This window comes from Neopelma chrysocephalum, unplaced genomic scaffold (assembly GCF_003984885.1).
Source record: "Neopelma chrysocephalum unplaced genomic scaffold, ASM398488v2 Primary Assembly neopelma1_85, whole genome shotgun sequence".
NCBI classification, from domain to species: Eukaryota; Metazoa; Chordata; class Aves; order Passeriformes; family Pipridae; genus Neopelma; species Neopelma chrysocephalum.
In genome coordinates this window covers 6,244,196-6,263,464 of record NW_020897747.1, presented here as the reverse complement: position 1 = coordinate 6,263,464, position 19,269 = coordinate 6,244,196, and the positions used below count along the sequence as shown (strand labels likewise).

Genomic DNA, 19,269 nt, shown 5'->3' with positions numbered 1-19,269 from the left:
ATGCAAGAGGAGCTGTCTTGGGTATGTAAATATAATGTTACCTGCATCTTGACTTCTGGAGCAGGCAAGCCCTGTGAAGGAAGCTGTGATTGTATTCTCACAGACATGCCCCAAACACTCTTAACTGGAAGGGGACAGGGATAAATGTGGGGAGAGGACTAGCCTTGAAAAATGTACTTAATCTCTACAGATGTTAACAGAGATGCCGCCATTGATCACTATGACCACGTGCTTAGTACAAACAGCTAAAACGGGGATTTCCAGTGTTTTTTAGGCTCCATCTACACTCTGTGGTATTTGTGTGCCCTAAGTGCTTCTGAGGCACAAGTACAAGGTCAAACCAGTATGGATTTCTATGCAGAAATGCAGCACACAGCACTGATTTACCTTTCAGGCTGAGCAGCTTTTGTGTGAGTTAAGAGGCCTCTACTGGCCAAGAAGGGGGAAAACCAGCTCACAAAGTGAACTAACATTTTGACAATCATGTAGGATGATCAAATAGTGACAGAGCAGATGCGGAGGTTGATGATCTGGGAAGGGGATCAATGTTCTGCAATCATGTCAGTCTGGACTAATGTCAGTCAGTGGCCTTCAGAGATATGCTGAACTGACAACACTGGAACTGAACTTATAATCTTAAAGACCTCTTGTTGCTGCCAGCTAAGGGGAAGAACTCACCATACACTGCAACAGTCTTTGTGTCCTGAAGAATGGTGTTTCCTGCTGAGACCTGAACAGTGATGGTGTTCATGCCTTCCACAGAAAATGTGAATGTGATGCTCCCTTCCAATGTGATCAGTGGCTGCAAATACATCATAACAGGAAAAATTAAGTTAATTTGGCTGAAAAGGAAAAGCAAAAATGAGTTTGGCTCTCTAGCCTATTGGGATGCTTTGGGGACTTAGTTCCAGATTGGAAACTTTAGACTTAGGTGGGGTCCTGTGATATGTGAGCTAATTTTTTAGAAAGGGCACGGGAATCCCAGAAAGGGAAGTCCTCCTGAAACTCCTGAGTAAGGCACCTGTAATTTCTAAAGGAGCTAAGTTTTAAGATTCCAGTATTTCCATTCCACTTAACATATTGGTTATTCTGGATCCCATGTTAAAATGTCCACCTCTGCTCACTCCCCAGAGAGGCCCAGATCCTAATATAAGGGCCTGCAAGACTTACTGCTCAGATATCACAGTCCTTTCCCAGATCTAGTTTAAGTGCCTAAAGTGATTCAAGGAAGTTGTCACAGAACCAGCCAAATTAAGATTTTTTCAGTTGTTGTCCCACATTATTCTTGGACACAAAGATACCACTTTTGGTGGTTGAGAGGACACAGATTCCCTTAGCTTGCTTTGCTAGGCAACCAGTTTATCAATGAGCTCTGTCCTCTTTCAGCAGATTCTCCCCTAATTTCTGTTTTGACTTATTAATGATCTCTGGGTGTGATCTTCAAAGCAGCCAGTATTAAGTCAAACTGTTGCCATTGTAGTCTGTAGTAAAATTCTCACTTCAATGAGAACAGAATTAGACCAACTCTGATCACTTACGAGCTTAGGAGATCAGAGAGAAGGTTAAAAGGTGACAATCACAGTCTGTAAGTACCTCTAGGGGGAGATGATTGCTGATAGTACTGAGTTCTTTAATCTACACAAAAAGGCATAACAAGATCCAACAGCTTGAATCCGAGACTAGATAAATTCAGACTACAAACACTGTGCATGTGTTCAAAGCTCAGAATAATAAGCTGTGGAGAAATAGTTGGGGGGAAGGGTCAGAGGGAGAAGCAGCAAATTCTCCATCATCTGAGGAAAATTATTAATAGAAAACAACAACAAAAGTCAGTTTCTGCTTTAATCACAAAGAGTTAAATAAAGCAGAAGGTATGGATGAAACTCTCCAACGTGCGTTATACAGAAGATAATCATGTGTGGTTATGAGGGTCCCTCTTGGCTCTGCAAAATCCATGTGAATCTCTCCCCTCAGAAACTAATTAGGGTTTCTGGGTACTTCAGCCACAAACAGACATGAAGTAACAGCTATAATGTCTGTGCAGATTTACCAGGACTGGAAGCACAGAGGCAGCAGAATATGATGGATGATACTCTCATATCTGAGCAGAGCCCAGAGGTAGGGAGGTGTGTTGGGAACCATTTCATCCACCTGTAGCACATAATAATAAAGTATTTTTTGCACATGTGGTTTAGCATAGAGTGCTGGGGCTCAGGATTGGGTTCAGCATATTTAAGGGGAGGCACAGAACTGATGGTAGTCTCTTCCCTTGTTAGTCACCAGAGAAATGATGTTTAAACTCTAGGGCTATGTAAAGTCAGTTCCAGATATAAAAACAGCATCAGTTTGACAGGTTATTTTCCTTAAAAAATCCTGCCAAAACCCCTACATTTTTTATCTTCTTGTTACTGAGGAAGGGAGGGTGAAGAAAAATGTACTAGAAACTCCTCCAGATTTTGGTTAACTATGTTCACCTTCGAGGCAATGCAGGAAGAAAGTTATTTGCAACTTGCATGAAATGGCAATAAACCCTACAGAAACACAAAGCACTGCTTACATTTCAGTGTTGATACCTCAAAGAACCATTAATATCTTGCTCTTTGGTTTATAATTTTCTTGCATACGTGACTATATAGAAGCATTCCTAAATCCCTCTCTCCCTCCTGCTTCAGTCAGAGGGCTCTTCCAGGATTATTTTGATCTCTGTCAATCAGGAATACAAACCTCTGTGTTGTTCCCAAACCACCAGACATAAGTAAGTGTTCCCACTTGGCTTGGCCACAGTACTGCTGTGGCGTTGATCTCCTTGTTCTTCGTGGTGACAAAGGGCAGAGATAAGTGAACATGTTCCAAGGGGCCTGCAGAGACAGAAGCAGGAGGTGAGCTCTCCATCTGAAATGTCAACCTGGGAGGGATAGTTGTTGCTTTAGGAAAGAAAAGTCTTCCAAATCACCGTGGGATATGACAGAATGTTTTGGCTTGGTACCATTTCTAGAGAGGCAGGAGCCTCAGAGCCTCAGAGAACAGGAGCTACCCCTGTACCTGGAGCTGAAACACCTGAACTCTCTACTGCATGAACCTCATATAGTCAGGAGCTTTTATGACTTTAACAATAGTGGTAGAGCCCCGTTGTGTGAATATGGCCTTCACTGGGAAGACATAAGAATGTGCAGGATAAACAGCTTCAGTGGACATGAAGAATCTCTGCTGATGAAAACTGCTATGATTTGGTGAACTTTAGCAGAAACTCTCTCTAAATACAGTTATTCACTGAGTGCCTGGATGTTACCTTATATTCCTTCCTTTTCATCAATAAACTCTTTTATTTCTTCAGTATAAACAGAACATAATTCATTCGACAAGTGACATAATGCTCAGAGTTACACATTTCTCATTTTCAGGAGACAGACGGGCCTTTGTTGTTAAATTTTGTTCTATAGATTATTTTTAAAAATGTGTTCTGACCGTTCATCAAGAGAAAAAAGCAATTGTCCTGAGTGACAGAGAAAGAAAAAGAAAGAAACCCCAAGTGATATTGGGACATGGGTTCCTTAAACAGATTAAGGCCATATCTACATGTCCTATATCTGTGAGCTCCACAGTGATGAGAACCACAGCCACAGCCTTGCATTGCTCCTGTGGAGTTGAGATCCATTGCTAGAGGATTTTATATATTTCAGGGGAGGATCTTTCAGGCTATAACAAGTATGAATGACCACTTAGACCTTGCTTTTCAGCCTAAAGGAACACCACACTCTGGAGCAAGTATCCTATGTAGCACAATAGGCAGAGAGAAGAAAAAATCTCCCAAATCACACTGTATAAACAAGGTCAGAATAAGAACCAGTGTTCCTGATTTCTTACTGAAATGGATCTTTCTCTGGACTGGAGATGCAGTCGCTGCTTAATCTGAAGCAGCCCAAGTAAGAGTTATCCATGATCATACTAACCAAAGCCTGCTATAATCAGATTATGGATCATTTTTCCTTTTATAAGCAGCAGTCAACACTCTTGAAAATTCAAGAGAAGACACAATTTCACTCCTATGATTTTAGTGGCATCCCCCTTCTCAGACCCATTTACATGACTAGGCTGTGCTGCTTTCAGCAAGACCCTAAGACCTGAAAAACAGCAATTTCCCAGCCTAAATATTTCACAGCTCTGGTATCCTTTGGGATGTTTGTCAAATGCCCAATGTCAGTACAGCCCTAAAGGGGAACACATTTCCTAACACTGGGTGCAGTGACAGCTGTGACGATGGAGCCCATGAAAAGTCTGATACACTCCAACGTAACTGCATCGCTGTTCTGAATAGATCCCAAATGATCCTGTACAACAGAGTGCCCAGCACCTCCTTGGACCTTCACCATACGCTGGCTAGGAAACAACATAAAAGAATGGCTCAAGCAACCCAATTTTGCCTGAGTATTTCTGGGCACAAAGCACTTCAGTCAAGGTGGCTGAAATGCTGAACTGTTATCTGGCCAGCAGATGGGGATAGCTCACTCTGGATTGCCCCTCAGCTTGGTAGAAGACTGCTTTCACACAGGTAAGTTTGAAGAGGATTCAAGAAAATTCATTTCTGAGCTTCATGCAGGGCCATAGAGGCTACAGACCTTCACCAGGAAAAAAACCTGTGTACAAGTCCCACACAAGAGAAAGGGAGAAGCTTCTCAAAAGGCTCATTTGTGCAGGTGATGGTTTTCTGAAGCATTCAGGCAAAGGCATAACTAACCCAGCAGAAAAGTTTCACATCAGGACAGTTTAGAGACAGCCTGTTGGCTGGAGCAGTTTACATACAGAAGTTTACACTGTCCATCCAACTCAAAATGCCCCTATCTCACAATCACCTGCATTTCTGGACCGACTGTAGCAGAGGAACTGCTTCTGTGCACTGGCCACATGGTTGCAGCAGGATGAGGAGGGCATGGGATGAAGCCTTTACTCTTATCTTGGAGATCACAAGCACTGATGTTCAGTGTCTGCAGTTTTTCCCCAGCAAGACTGCTGGCCATTGGCAGGGAAGGGTGCTGGAAGGCCCAGATCTGGCTGCAGACACTCATACATTAACCCTCTAACTAGGGTTCACCCAGTTTGTAGCCCTTCTTAAAACTCTGGATATTGAGGATGCACACTGCTTTTCTGTGGATCTTAGCAATACCGTGTGTTTGTCTATTTTAAGGACAGATATTTTTATAAAACTCCCCAAAGGCCAAGCTCAAACCCCCCAAGCAAAATACTCAGCAGAAGCTGAGTGGCAATGTAAGTATTCAGTTAGGATTTAGAAGCTTTTGTGGATCAGGGTGTTAGACTCTGAAGGAGGTTGGATTTACTGCACATCTCCTCAGTAAGTCTATTGCTAGTCTGAGTGGCACCATGCTCATTTGTAACCTGCTTTGAAGTCCCTAATTCTTGTCAAGGAGAGAAAGGTGAGACACATCCCTTCTCCAGGGATTCAGGAACATGTAATCTGGGCCTGGCTGCAATGATCCCTCCATATTTAAGTCCTATGCTGGCATTACCTATACAAACCACAAAACCATAAACTATCAGCTGCTAAGTCACACAAACAAATTAGAATATTGTTTATTCCCTGTACAGCTTAAACAATCAGAATGGTTCATAAGTCTTCAACATCTCAAGAAAATGAATTAGAAAAGCTATACAGCAGAAAGACACTATGAGTGAGTGAAGGCTGCACACCTGCCAACGGAAGGTGTTTTTGAAGGGAGACATTCAGGGAGATGCTTCTCTAGTGTTCCTTCACAAAAATCCTATCTCCCATAGCCATACCTCCCACTGCTCCCATCTGTGGATACAATGGTGCACCCTGAAAGAGCTGCCCTCTTTCCCTCAAGAGGCAGCTGCTTTCATGTTGTATGAACTAACTCCAAAACTAGGGGTAAAGTATATGGAACGTGCTAAATTATCTAGACAATATGTCGAGTAAATTTGGTAAAGGGTAAGCAGTATTTCTGTAAACATAACTTCATGTTTTGGAGTTTCCTTTTTTTCTCAGTTTATCTGGCACAGAGGCACACAGTTGCAAACATAAATAATAAACAAAAACCCCCCAGTGTAAAAAGAAAATTATGGCCCCAAATGAAATCCATTAGGAATGTTTCAAAATTTCAATAAATAAGTTGACCCTTTGGGCTCATAACTATGTGCTAGAATAAATATGAAAGAATACAATATTGGTTTTATCCAAGAACTTGAGATATGTTTCAGTTGTAAATCAGAGACAGATAAAGCATAAAAACATTAAAAAGAACAGCAGAAAAGCAATGTGAAGATGACATTTTTTTCTTGCTACACTATTTAATACAAAGATTTTGGTTCCTATGACAACAGTAAGACTAAAATGCACTGGTTTCCATCCCAGAAGCAGATGTATTTCATTAGAGGGCAAAACACATGTACAAAGTAAGAGACAAGGCTTTTAAAACTGATTAAAGATCCCCGCGTTTCTTTGTTGTTCTGTAAGTATAAGCTTGCTAATGAAAGTGCATTTCAGAAAGGGCTGAACAGACCTTTGAGGTGTCCCAGTTTAGACTACCCTAAATTAGAGGTGGAACATCGTTAATGAGGCAGAAGTTAATGGTTAGACTCAATGATCTTAGAGGTCTTTTCCAACATTAATGAATCTATGATTACTCTCAGTTTGGAATCATCAGTCTGTCTGGAGGACATCATATCCCATCACTCTGGACCCAGCTGCAAAATCCCAAATGTCACCTCCAACTACAAGTACTAATGTTTTAAAGAACAACAGAAGCCAACAATGATTATGAACATACATACACGTTACGTGCAGGTAGAGGACAGCGTTGTCAGAACCCAGGCTGTTTTCCACCAGCACAGTCACTCGGAATATGCCCACGTTCTGGTAGATGTGCTTGATCCCATCTTCTGTTGAGCTGAGGTTGGCATATGACACAGCAATGCCGTCTCCAAAATCCACCTGAATGAGGGATCTCTGAAGATCTCCCTGTAGTGACACAGAAAGGATCGTACAGGCTCTGCTTTACTTTTCAGAAACTGGATCAGTGAGGTGACCGAGACAACTGCAGGATAGTAACAAGGTCTCATGTTACCAGAGGAAGCTTGGTCCCTTCATCAACTTGCTCGGTAGTCAGTGGACAGAGAGCAGATCCCCCCTTGAGGCTGACTCAGCTGCACTGTGAAGGAGGTGTCCTCCAAGGTGTGTGCTGTAGCCCTGCTTTCCCAATCATCAGGGAGACTGGGGGATCTGATTCCTTTCCCTGGGTTACACAGCCTACACTGACCTCTCCACCAACCACGGCTGCTAAAGGTCCTTTTCATGTAAGATGCAATAACTTGTCTTACCTTTAAACATCCTCACTCCTTTAGGAAGTCCCCCCAGTGGCTCTGCTTATGCTGGCTATGCTCACACTTGCTGGCTATTGCTATGGAGCAGCTCGCTCCACACCTGGCACACTGAGGCAGCAGCCTCTGCCTGGAATGCAGGAAAATTAATAGCTGAGGGAAGTTCATAAAATTGGCTGAAAGGACATTTCATTTACTTTGGTTTTGTTCCCTTTTCTTTTTTTTTCCTATTTTCCTTTGAGAGAGAAACAGTCCTCTGGATTCCCAACTGAAATGAAAGGTATCCATGTAAATGTCTGGGATCAGGCAGGTTTCCACATCAGAAGGCGATATGTGAGTGCATGAGACTATAGGAGGGAATTAGAACAGAAGCTTTATATTCCTCATGTTCTCTCAGTCTTTTTATAACTTGTGAAGGCAGAAATAGTGGAGCCTTGCCTGAATGGAAAGCAGGAGGAGCAGAACTGTACCTGGGGATGGCAAGAGTGACAAATTTTCCCAGATAATCTCTTTGTATAGACTGAAGTTGTAGTTGTTACACTGCCCTGGCACCCTACCGGAAGCTGTGTTGCTTTCAAATAGATGAGACAAAAATAACTGTATTGCTCTGTTCAGGAGGATCCCAGACTGAAGGTGTGGCAGGGGATATGGTCTTAAGTGCAGAGTCATGTCCTTTGTTGATCTTTATTATCTAAAAGTTTCAAGCATGGTGCAGTGCTTTGGGCACTTCTGCCTGTTTGACTGAGCCAACAGAAGCCATCAAATGGGATATGCTTCCATAGCCAGAAGAGAACATACATGAGCTCCTCAGCTCTGAAACCCTTTCAGACAGGGACTATATTCTCTCAAGTCCAGTGCTGGACTCAGACCAAATACAGAGATCTCTGAAGTACCCTTAGATGTTCTCCCAGTTCTCTAGGTCCATCATCACTAGGGTTTTAGTCATCTTTTCTTACTAAAAAAAGAGATTATGTCTTTGAACAGTAAAACCATACTGTTGAGACAAAAGCTGCCCACATAGTTAAAACTGCATCACCATAGTGACCCTGCTGGCTTTATCATCTCTGATCATATCTGAGGTCATGTAGTTGAAGTCCATTTCAGGCTATGGAATATTCCTCTACATGTTTGAGGTACCAGAGGAAGATGAAAAGGATGACAGCATTTTAGAATAGCCTAATTTTTGCAAGTGTCAAAATCTGTGTTCTAATGAATGTTTTTTTCTCGTCTTCATTTTGTCCATAGGCATGAAACCCATGGTGTCTATAGGTGCAGTCAGGGAAAGCAGCCATTTCTAAGGCATGGAAGATTTAGATTTCAATTTTTCTTTCAAATTCCCTAGGGAGAAAAGATGCTGACAGAAACAACCAAAAATCTAATTAGAGAAGAGCTTCAGCTGCTGTTACCTCAGTCTTTTTCATTTGTCTTGGCCTTTCTTGTTTTGTTTTAAAACTCTTTGAACTGGAAATACATTTTCCATTGAGTAAGATCCAGGCTATAACACTCCTCTGAAAATGCCACATTTTGAAAAGCTGACATTTAAAATTCTAGCTTAGGAAGTGGGAGAAAAAAATCAGGAAAACAAAGAGACTGTGTTTTGATTTGTTCTTATGTTTTATCTGTTCCAGGTAAGAGCATAGGCAGAATAAGACAGGAAGAGAAAGCAGGTGAGCCAAAATCAAAACATTTCCCATACAGCCCACATCTGATCTACATCAACCTCGGCTGTCTCTGCCTCCGGCAGCTCTCCAGAGCCACTTGCCAGTGGTTGTTTTTACCAAGAGTTTTGCTTTGCAAACACTTTGATGTATATATATATACATCCTGCAAAAACCTCTCCTGTTGCTTTTTCCAGCTTGTCCTCGTCATTTTGTCAAGCTCCATACTTCATGATAGGGTTTTTCAGAAGATCCTAGCTCAATTAAGGCAGACACAAACCCCCCTGCATTACTTCTGCAGCCACAGCCAAGCACTTGAATGCAACCAGCACTGAGCTATCTCTGGGCAGATTCTCTGGCTTTCATTGTGAGAGGTCTTTAATGCCAATACTCTTAGGCATCAAGGGGGAAATTTTCCAAGCTGGTTGCTTATAATATCATCTCTGCATTCAGCTCCTGTATACCACTGACATGAAGCTAGCCAGTAAGTAATTACAATATCTGAAAAACTGAAAGTACTTTTGATGGATGTTTTTTACCTTGTACTAGGTGTATGCCATATGCACAAGCTTGGATACAACCTGAAATACACTGCAATCTTGATAAAGGCTTTTGTGCAGCTGAAGGCTTAAGTATATGCTGAACTTTAAGAACAAAGGCACTTCTTTTAGTCTAAAACAAGCCCTGAGAATTAAAAACAAGTTTCCCAAGGCCCCGTATTATGCCCCTTACCTACCTATACAACATTTGTTGCTAAAATGTAAATCAGAAATTTACTGTTTTTAAGGGATTTTCTCATTAAATGTCCAGAAGTTTTTCAAACATACACACAATATTCCCCTCTCCCTCCTTCCCATTCCTGCCTCCCAAGCCAAGTGCACATTTTTCCTGTATCTTCACAAAAGAATAAAGCTCTTGAGTGTACTCAAGACCTGAATGTTTCCAAAAAACTCTATGAAGCTTCCTGCCTCAGCTTATATCAAGAAACAGCCCATACAGTTAGCAACAATATTTTCACATTTTTATTACTTTTATGCAGCTCTCAGAATTTTGGTGGATGTCAGATGTGAGACCCACCTAGCAGGATCCTCTCTCAAACACTCCATCAGAATCTTGCCCAGAAAGTATTGACTTCAAGTATTTACTGTGAGGGTGGTTAAACACCGGAACAAGTTGCCCAGAGAGGTGTTAGATGCCCCATTCTTGCTAATAGTCAAGGTCAGGTTGGACAGGGCTCTGAGAAACCTCATCTGGTTGAAGATGTCCCTGCTCACTGCAGGGGTGTTGCACCATATGACCTTTAAAGCCCCTTCCAACTCAAACTTTTCTATGATTCTATGATTCTATTTGTATCTAAACAGAAGTATTAAAACAATGAAACAAACCCAGTTCAAGGTTTTTAATTTTGTCTCCCCTGTTTCAGATTTCATTTTTAAGTCTTTCAATTATGCACTGACTTGTGTGTCTTCCACAGAGATGTTGACAATAGATTTAATTATCCTTTGCAGGAGACAGACACTGCTTCTGTTGGAGTGTTTTCATGGATTAATTTCATTGTGCTTTCCTTAGATTAACCCCTTTTCCTCTCTAGAATTTTCTTGTCACCAAAAGAAATCATCCATCAAAGATATTTTCACTGGAACTGAATATCTACCTATGGAATATCTTTAGTCTGTTTAAAGCATCTTCCTAATTTTAAAGAGATACTCAAATATGACTTGATTAAGTACTGACAAACATGCTTTCCTGTGTAAATCCCTGCTTTTAGAGTTATGCTCTTAATTTTTCAAATCAGAAACTGAATAGTAAGGAGTTGTTTATCAGAGCAAATAGGTAGATACTTTTCATATGTACTTCTTTTTCAACAGCAAACAGTTAAGTGTACTCATCACATCATTCATCCTGACTGCCAGTTGTGACAGCCCAACTCAGTTATGAGCTATTTCTACAGGAGTAGATCTTCCATGCCCCAAAGGAATCAATAAGTACAGCCCTTCAGGATTATGCAGAATAATTCAACTTGTGTGACTGTAGTGCTGTGTGTCATCATGAAGGCGAGGTCCACTTTCATACATTTTCATGGAATTTCAACAGTGAATTTTAAAATGTGTGAAAGGCTCTGATTTCTCCCAACCAGCTTGTCATCATCAGCAACACAGAAAATGCAATTATAATTCAGATGACAGCGGTATGGGGGAGGTTATATACTGGTCTTTCATCTGTATGTTGTTAGTAAGATAAACAGCCATGATTCAGCACGTGCATTGAAATTTAGGATGAAGGTTTCATATTTCTGTAATCATTATTAACAAACTTGTGATATCAAAAGAGGGAACACAGTAGGACACCACAAAAAATACAGACTATTCTTTTAATAGCTTTGCATCTTTACTTGGAGTACATCAACAATCAAAACAATCCTAATGCTAAGCTCACCTCCAGAAGCTTCATCAGTTGAATACTGAATTGCACAGAACAACAGTGCTGAGGTGGGAAAGGATAAAGGTATTTTCCCCCCCAGCAGTATCCCCAAGCTCATTAAATGTACCTGAGAAACAACGTATTTTGTACAGCCATGTATTAACATTGTCATTACAGAAAGACAGCTGTCTTTAGGAAATTGGAGGCTTCATTTGTATATTCACAGGGTAAGAGAGAGTTCTCTGGCCTTATGAACATTCAGTACATAAATAAAAGAGAGAGGGAGGGTATGAGGGAGAAAGCAAAGCTCTATTTTCAAATGAGGGAATAAAAAAGTGGATAGTTGAAGGTCATGCAGAAGGAGCTCAGAGTGCAGTTCAGGAATGAGTTCAGATTGCCTGAATTCTAGCCCATGGCCTGAAGTGTAGGAACAAATGAGCTTTCCTTGCATATTAGTCTAATCCAAACATCATATAGCAGCAGCAAGCAGTTAAAAGCAAGCTAAAATCTACTCCCAGTGGAGCGACTTTGTCAAGTGAGAACTGAGGCAGACCTGGAATGTCAAAGACTTTTGGCTGTCATTTTATCAAGATAAAAAATAAATTAGAGGAGGCAGTTTCTCTGTGAATTATCTGTAATGAAACAGCCAAAGCCCTGAACCTTCCTGCCCTGAATGTCTTTACCATCCATTTCCTCAGCAAAGATGTATGAGCAATCAGATGAAACAAGTTTGAAAGCCATTGTGTTGAACAGTGTTGTTCTGCAGGCTGCAGCTTTCAGTGTCTCTGCTGAAGTGGTACAGCAAGCACTAGTGCCTGATGTTCATACAAATAACTCTAACATACAAATAACAATTGTGTTTGTGACAGGCAAGAGACCTACATGACCATGTGATGAGAAAGGCACACAGAAACAACACCCACTTAATAAAATTCCTCTATTTTCTATAACAGAGAAGCAAAATCTGCCAAGGACATGAGGTCAAATAACTTCAGTAGGAAAAGTGGCTTCGTAACTTTGGGTTATTTTTAATTTCTTTTCTTGCTGTCCAAGGATTCAGATTGTTTAGTCTGAGAAGCAACTCTGTTGTTGAATGCTGCAGTGTGATAGGCACCAGCTCCGGGTCTGTGCATGCAGCACAGGCCAGGGTAAAGTATTAACCTTTAAACTGGCAGCATTTTGAGGTGGTGAAAAATTTTATTTTGAGCACAGATAGTTTTCTCTTGTGCTGACAATGAATGACAAAAATGCTGGTGCTATTCTCCTTATCTCAATGGAAATTTAGGAGCATAATTACCAGCTTGTTTTACTTTGTACAATGGAGCATATGCTAGTTAGGAAAGGAAATATTGACGTTTCCTCACTGTTGTCACCCAGTAAGAATATCACGATGATTATACATAGATTAATCAGAGAATTAACTTGGAAAAACCTTTCCAATAATGGGACTATAGATATTAAGTGCAAGGTGATCTTATGAAGAGTTTTTAGGAAGTCATATAAAAATCCTAAAGGTAATAGGAAAGTTAGATCACTTTGGAAAGCATTCTTACATTCAGATCATTGTAATACGAGCTGTTGGTCGTTTTGCTTTTAATGACATTTATATGATGCCAGATATAAATGCTTCACAGGAAAATTTCATGACAGTCAGGGTTAGAGAAACAGCCAGAATCCCAGCACCCAGAAATCAGCACTGCTCTATGTTCTCCTGGCTTTGGTGCCTGCCCCCTCTCCACTCACACAGACTTCAGTGATTATTTTCCTTTTGTGTCTTCTTCAATAGCAGAACACTTCTGAAAGCCTTGTCCTTGTTTCTCTTCAGGCATCTTTTACTGACATTGTGTTTTTGTCAGAATGCACAGTCACGGCCCTCAGCATCACCACAGGCACAAACAGGCTCTACAAGAGACTGCTGCATTGTGGTTCCTGCCCCTGAATCCCACATCTGGGTAAAAACATCAGTTCTTTCCTGCTGCCATTTGCCTCTCCCTACCTGCTCAGTAATCTGCCCCACTACAGATATGCAGGGACTTTTCAGGCCCTCCAGTGAGCCTGCCTCTGCAGTTTGTTCTTCTCTTCAAACCCAGGTGGATTCTTAGATGAAGCAGAAAGCCCTAGAAAGATATCAGGAGTACAAATCTCAAACAAACTCTTGTACCTTGCCTCACCAGTTTCTCTTTTTTTATCATTTTCCTGCAGATCAAGTGGAACATGGACATGAAAAAAGAGAGCCAGAAGGCTGCAGTTTAAGGTACAGCTCTGCAGATCTGAAGTCTTCAAAAAGCTCTCTCAGAGGGATACAGGAGACATCAAGATGCAAAGGGACTACAATATAAGGAAAGACCATTATTTTTTCACACCCTAAAAGATATCAGATTTGGCTCACACTAAAAGAAGAGTCCTTAATAGATTGTAGTACTTCGAAATATTGACCACCACTCCAGGGGGAAGGGCTGGATAGGACACACTTTTCTCATATGCCATTGGGGAAAAAATGTGCAAGGTGACATATCCACCCTTTTTAAACCTGCCTTATGCCTTCCCTTCAGCAAAAATGGAGTGGTATAGATTTTGTGGATACTGAACATCCTGGATTGTACCATCCTGCGTACCTGTGCAGGACAGAACTAAATAGAAATTGGCAAATTCTTATTTTCTGATACCTGTGCCTTGAATGCAAGGAAAAGAAACTTCCCTTTGAGAAGTGGGGTCGGACTAAACAGTCTCCAGAAATCCCTTTCAACCTCAATTATCCTCTGAAATCAACATCCATTCTGCAAAAGGATGGTTGTACTCTTGATGGGCTGTTTAACTTTTTCAGTGAGTTGTGTGATTTTTATTACTGAAACAGTTATTTTGGTAAATGTTTTAGTCTATATACAATTATGCTGCTATAACTACATTTTATTCTCCTATAATTTACATATAGCTGGGCAAATATTCTTCTTTGCTAAATATTTCTTTTGTTGCAACATCCACCTGAAGTCATTGCCACATTGCGTAAAATTCACCCAAAGGTTCTACTGGTTGCTCTGCTAACTCTTTTTGTTGACAAATCTAGAAGCAGGAGGTCAAGATTCATCTAACAGGGAGAGTAATCTGAAAGGCTGGAGGTTGATCAACACTGTTTCAACCCTCAGAGTGATTCCTAGCCTCTTCCTTATCAGATACACTGAAAGAAGAGCTCCCTTTAGATCGCCTCGGAAGCTGACACTCATCAAAACGTACTATATGTACTCCTTGACACACACTATGAGAAAGACATCATCTCATACCGAGAAGGTGTTGCTTCCAGATCTGGTGAATACTGAAGCAGGGCTATCAAAAAAGATCAGAAAGAACAGAAAAGACAGAACAAATCACAGCAGGTCCCTGTATGACAGAGCAGTTCAGGATATTCTTACATGGTATGTGAGCTTAAACACTCACAGAAGAAAGTGCAGGACATTTGCCCTGAGTTTTCCACACTGTGGGTGATTGTCTCTCCCTCTGACTACTGGCATAATTCTTTGAGAGTTTTGTGACTGACTACTCAAATTATCCATCTTCTTCTCCCAGTCTGTTTTAAAACTTAGCTGAGAGTAGAGAGGTAATGCAATGGACAGGGGGTTTATTTATTTATTTATTTATTTTAAAGCCTGGAGACTTTGCCTCTTGCTTTGGACTTTTTCTTCTTCATCTTTAAATGTAGAAATCAATAATTTAACCAGACAAAATTATATATTCACACTGTCATTATAGCATCTACAGTAGCAATGTTGTATGACTGACAGTATGGACATAAAGTGACCATATTTTGGAGAAAATAAACAACTGCTTCAGGTTAAATATGATTTATCATATGCTATTGCCTTTACAAGTCAGAACATCTGTTTTCTGGGGAAAGCACCAATAAAAGAGATGCAACAAAAATAATTTCTCTTTCCTTGCAGATGGCATTTACTATGGAGAGGGTCAGAAGTAATTTCCATGAATGCTCTAAGCTATAAAGGGACGTATATTGTGCCCTGGTGTTAGAGCTTACCTATTTTATCATTTATTGTCCATTTACAGAGGAAAAGGGGTAGAAGTTTAAAGAAATCAAACTGGATTAGGAAAAAAGAGAAAACTCTTTCTTTGTGAATGTTCTTACTTGTGTGTCTACAATTAAAGAAGTGCTGAGAAGGAAAAAGAGGCAAAAAGATTTAAATATTTTTTTCTATGGATTCAGAAATGGAGGGAGAAGAACAATGAGCACCAAGTTAAGTTACAGATGTAGCAAAAATACAGATCAGAGTCTGAATAAGCTTCACATTAGCAATGAATTTCAGACTTAATCCTGCTGATGACATCTTGAGATTTTGCCCATAAATGCCTAAACAATATGTACCAGCTTGTGTGATGGGACACATCTGCACGTGTACTGTGAGCCATCTTTGGATGAAAGTCAGCGGCAAGTAAAAATGGAAATTCAGTTTCAAAAACAGCAGGAAGCCAAAAGCATAGTTAAGGGTGGGGATCAGAATTCAAAACTGCACTCTTCAGTTCTACTGTGCAATTCCCCAATTAAACCAGTTCCCAGTTTTTATCAGCTTCTCCCAGTTGTTACCCTATGCACCACAATACTCCAAACAGCCTCTCCATACACCATCCATGACACTTTAGAGCAAACTCCACCCAGCTACATCATGGAGCTGACTGACTTTATACCACCCTCTCCTGGTTCACCTCTTTGCAAACTTTGTCTGCCATGAATCACACTCAAATACACCCATGGGGCTTGGAATGCAATGTAAAAATAGAGCCTACCTCTTCCAGCTGCACCAGGAAAGTGACATTGTGTCCTTGCTCGGCTGTCAGTCTGCCATCAGATGTGACTATGCGGAGGCCCTGGGGGGGTTTGCCGGGGCACTGCTGTGGTTTTGCCGTGTACCGTTCCCGCACCCCGTCCGTGCAGTTATTGGAAACAACCTTCCGGTATCTGAAAAGGGACAGCGAAATACGTGGAAGATGCTGACAAAGAGCATAACAGGGTTAACTGGGAACAGGTTTCTTTAGGCTAAGGAGATTGGAAGAACACCGATTCCCAAATATATTTTAGCATTTGCCTCAGCCAAGCATTCCTCATGTGCCTAAAATACAAGTAGGTAATGCTGTTGTTAATGGCACGCAATAATTTCCTGCATAGCATGCCTTGATACCACATAATTATAAATGGCCTAAACGATAAAGTTCATAATCTGTTACATGTTAAATAACTATAAAGTTATAAATAAATTATATACATATACAGTATGGAATTGTATTCCATTACTACACTGTTAGGCATAGTTTAACAACTTTTCTCACATGCTCTCCACTTCCTATTGTAAGGCAAGTGTCTCTAAGGATGTAAGCCTTGAGAGCTGGAAAACAAGAGAGTTGAAGCAAAAAGCAAATTCTGCCTGACTTTGAGTGTACAAAACCCCCAAACACAGCTTGGGTTGCTTTGTCTGCTTTAATCACTTGCACCATAAATGAAGTCTGTCAGTATCTTAACTTAAACTACATCTTCCACTGACTCCCATGAGGGCCAAAGAACACTCAGCATTCAGGCTAGCTGCCCATCTATTACTTTAGTTCACACATAAATCAGTTTCACCTCTTTCCACTAATTTATTTTCCATTTTTTCTGCCTCACCTGACCTCACATGTTTTTAAAAGGAGACTTTTCTGAGACTAATGATTTGGCCTTTGCCTTATGGTTTTGCCCCCAAGTTTCTTTAAGGTATTATCTTTCAGAGAAAAGTCTGGAACATACAGGAGGGAAGAAGAGGTTCCGAGGGCTTCAGCCAGCTTTGAGACACCTATAGTAAATGTAGCTATAGTTGTAATTGGGTGCTTTAGCTAAATAAAGTCTGGTGTGCCACTTACCCAGTGCTGTTGAGATAACTCTGTCCAAGGCTGCAGTCCTTCGACAAGGAAGATGGGTTATACCAAAATGCTGGTAAACACTGGCCATTGCTGTGGCGTTCATATCCATAATCACTATTTTAACATTAAAAGAAACCATAACATAAAAAACCAAAGAACAAATACAGGTATTAGCTCGTGTCCTCTACTATTAAAACAAGTTTTGAACTTTCCTCCCTCTGTTTACAAGGGTTTCTGATTTTTAATACTGATAGAACAGATTGTTTATTTCACTTCAGCTTTTTTTATTGGGGGAGTTACCTTGCATATATCCCAATATAAACAAGCAGAACCAGACCAAGTAGTTTATGAGCTATTGCATCAGGTGTTCTTTTTCCACAGACTAATAGCACTTCTCAGGATCAGCTCTAGGCTCAAATATAACAAAAACTAGAGATCTAAGCCAAGTTAAATCACTGCTGCCTCAATCATATCTTAGAAAACTGAAGTGCTAAAAAGCTAATTATATTTGGAAATTATATTAAATAGAATGTAGGGGAAAATTTACATCATTGAAAGAGATCTTGCCTGAAGGCATTAAGAGAGTATTCGGTAATGGAAAAGAAGGCTGTGATCTTCCATTCTTTTTTTTTTGGAAGAGGAAATGCTACCAAAAATCATGTGTTAGAAACAATGGATCAAACTGTAATCTTTTCACACAGTTTGGCTTTAGCTATGACTAAATTTGCTTTGGTTTCACTAAAAATTTAAAATTGTTTCTGATTCCAGGTAAACAAAGACTATAAAAATTGTTATTGTGGAAAAAAATAAACAAACTCCCTCTTTAATCAGTATTCCATTCATATGTGCTGTTACTTTCCAGCCATTGAGTAATGAGGACTACTTGGTTGGATAATCACTCTTACTCCTTATACTGAGCTTTCTCCATAGACCATAATGGAGAATTTAATGGGATTTCATTTCTGGAAACTGCTGTAGAGAGTCCACCAACTCCATTCCAATATTCCAGTTGCAACACAATCCTTGATCTTAAAATGCCACTTATTTGCAAAGTACTTTTTAAAATCATTATCTTTAATATCTTGGTATCAAGTAGCCTGATATTCTTTTTACTTCTGCCTCAACTTTTCCTTCTGAATTGAGAAAAAAAATGTTTTGAGGTAATCTTAAAAAGGAGAAATTAGAAAGATGACATTAAGCAAAAGAAAATTAAAGCTGCATATCACTTGGGAAAACTCCTAAACATCTATTAGACTGCATGACTGTTCCAAAGGAACATTTTGGCAGCTGTAGTGCTTGGGATATCTACAACAAGTAATTGAGAACATACTCTAGGAAACAGCAATGAAGTATATGACCTAAATGGTCTTTTCCTCATTTTTTTTGACTGAGTTTTCACCAATCTATTTACTCAGATGCTAGTGACTGAATGTTGCTTAATTGCTTTGGAAGCACCAGCCAGCCTGTTCTCCCACTGTCATGTGCTTCTATAATCATCCTTGTTGGAATAAGAACACTATAGCTGCAGAATACACTTTGTAATGAAGAATAACACCATTCTGATTTGCTTAGAGAAAACAAATATTTACATACAAGTGGGACTATTGTATTTTTGTAATTCATTTGTAAACACTCTGCAGCACTGTATTCCTAAGTTATCATGTGTGACTCTAATTAAAAAGCTGTAACACTGTACACACACAATATTCTGTAATCAGTAAAGTGAAAACAAAACAAACTAATACAGTGAAATCTGCCTCAGAGGGGATCAGTACTCACAGCCTAATTTAATGCAGTAGTCTGAGATTTCTTACTTTACATGCATCTAGATTCAAGCTACTATTTTGGTTCGTAATACTACCTGTACATCTGGGCAAGCTAAGCTTGACTTAACTAGTTTCAACTGTACTTAGATCATATTTCTCAAAGTCAAGAGAAAGAAACC

At 40.2% G+C, this 19,269-nt stretch overlaps 1 protein-coding gene across 5 annotated transcripts in view; it reads right to left on the bottom strand.

The window, feature by feature from the left end:
• SORCS1 (sortilin related VPS10 domain containing receptor 1) overlaps nt 1–19,269 on the bottom strand; it is a 271,364-nt gene that overhangs the window by 20,871 nt on the left and 231,224 nt on the right. For all 5 annotated transcript variants that reach the window (XM_027692166.1, XM_027692172.1, XM_027692170.1 and 2 more), the window contains 5 exons: nt 17,325–17,438; nt 16,221–16,392; nt 6,805–6,991; nt 2,725–2,858; nt 679–802 (listed from right to left, as the gene is read on the bottom strand). In XM_027692166.1, coding sequence (XP_027547967.1) covers nt 679–802; nt 2,725–2,858; nt 6,805–6,991; nt 16,221–16,392; nt 17,325–17,438 — 731 coding nt within the window. The remainder of the gene's footprint in view (nt 1–678; nt 803–2,724; nt 2,859–6,804; nt 6,992–16,220; nt 16,393–17,324; nt 17,439–19,269) is intronic.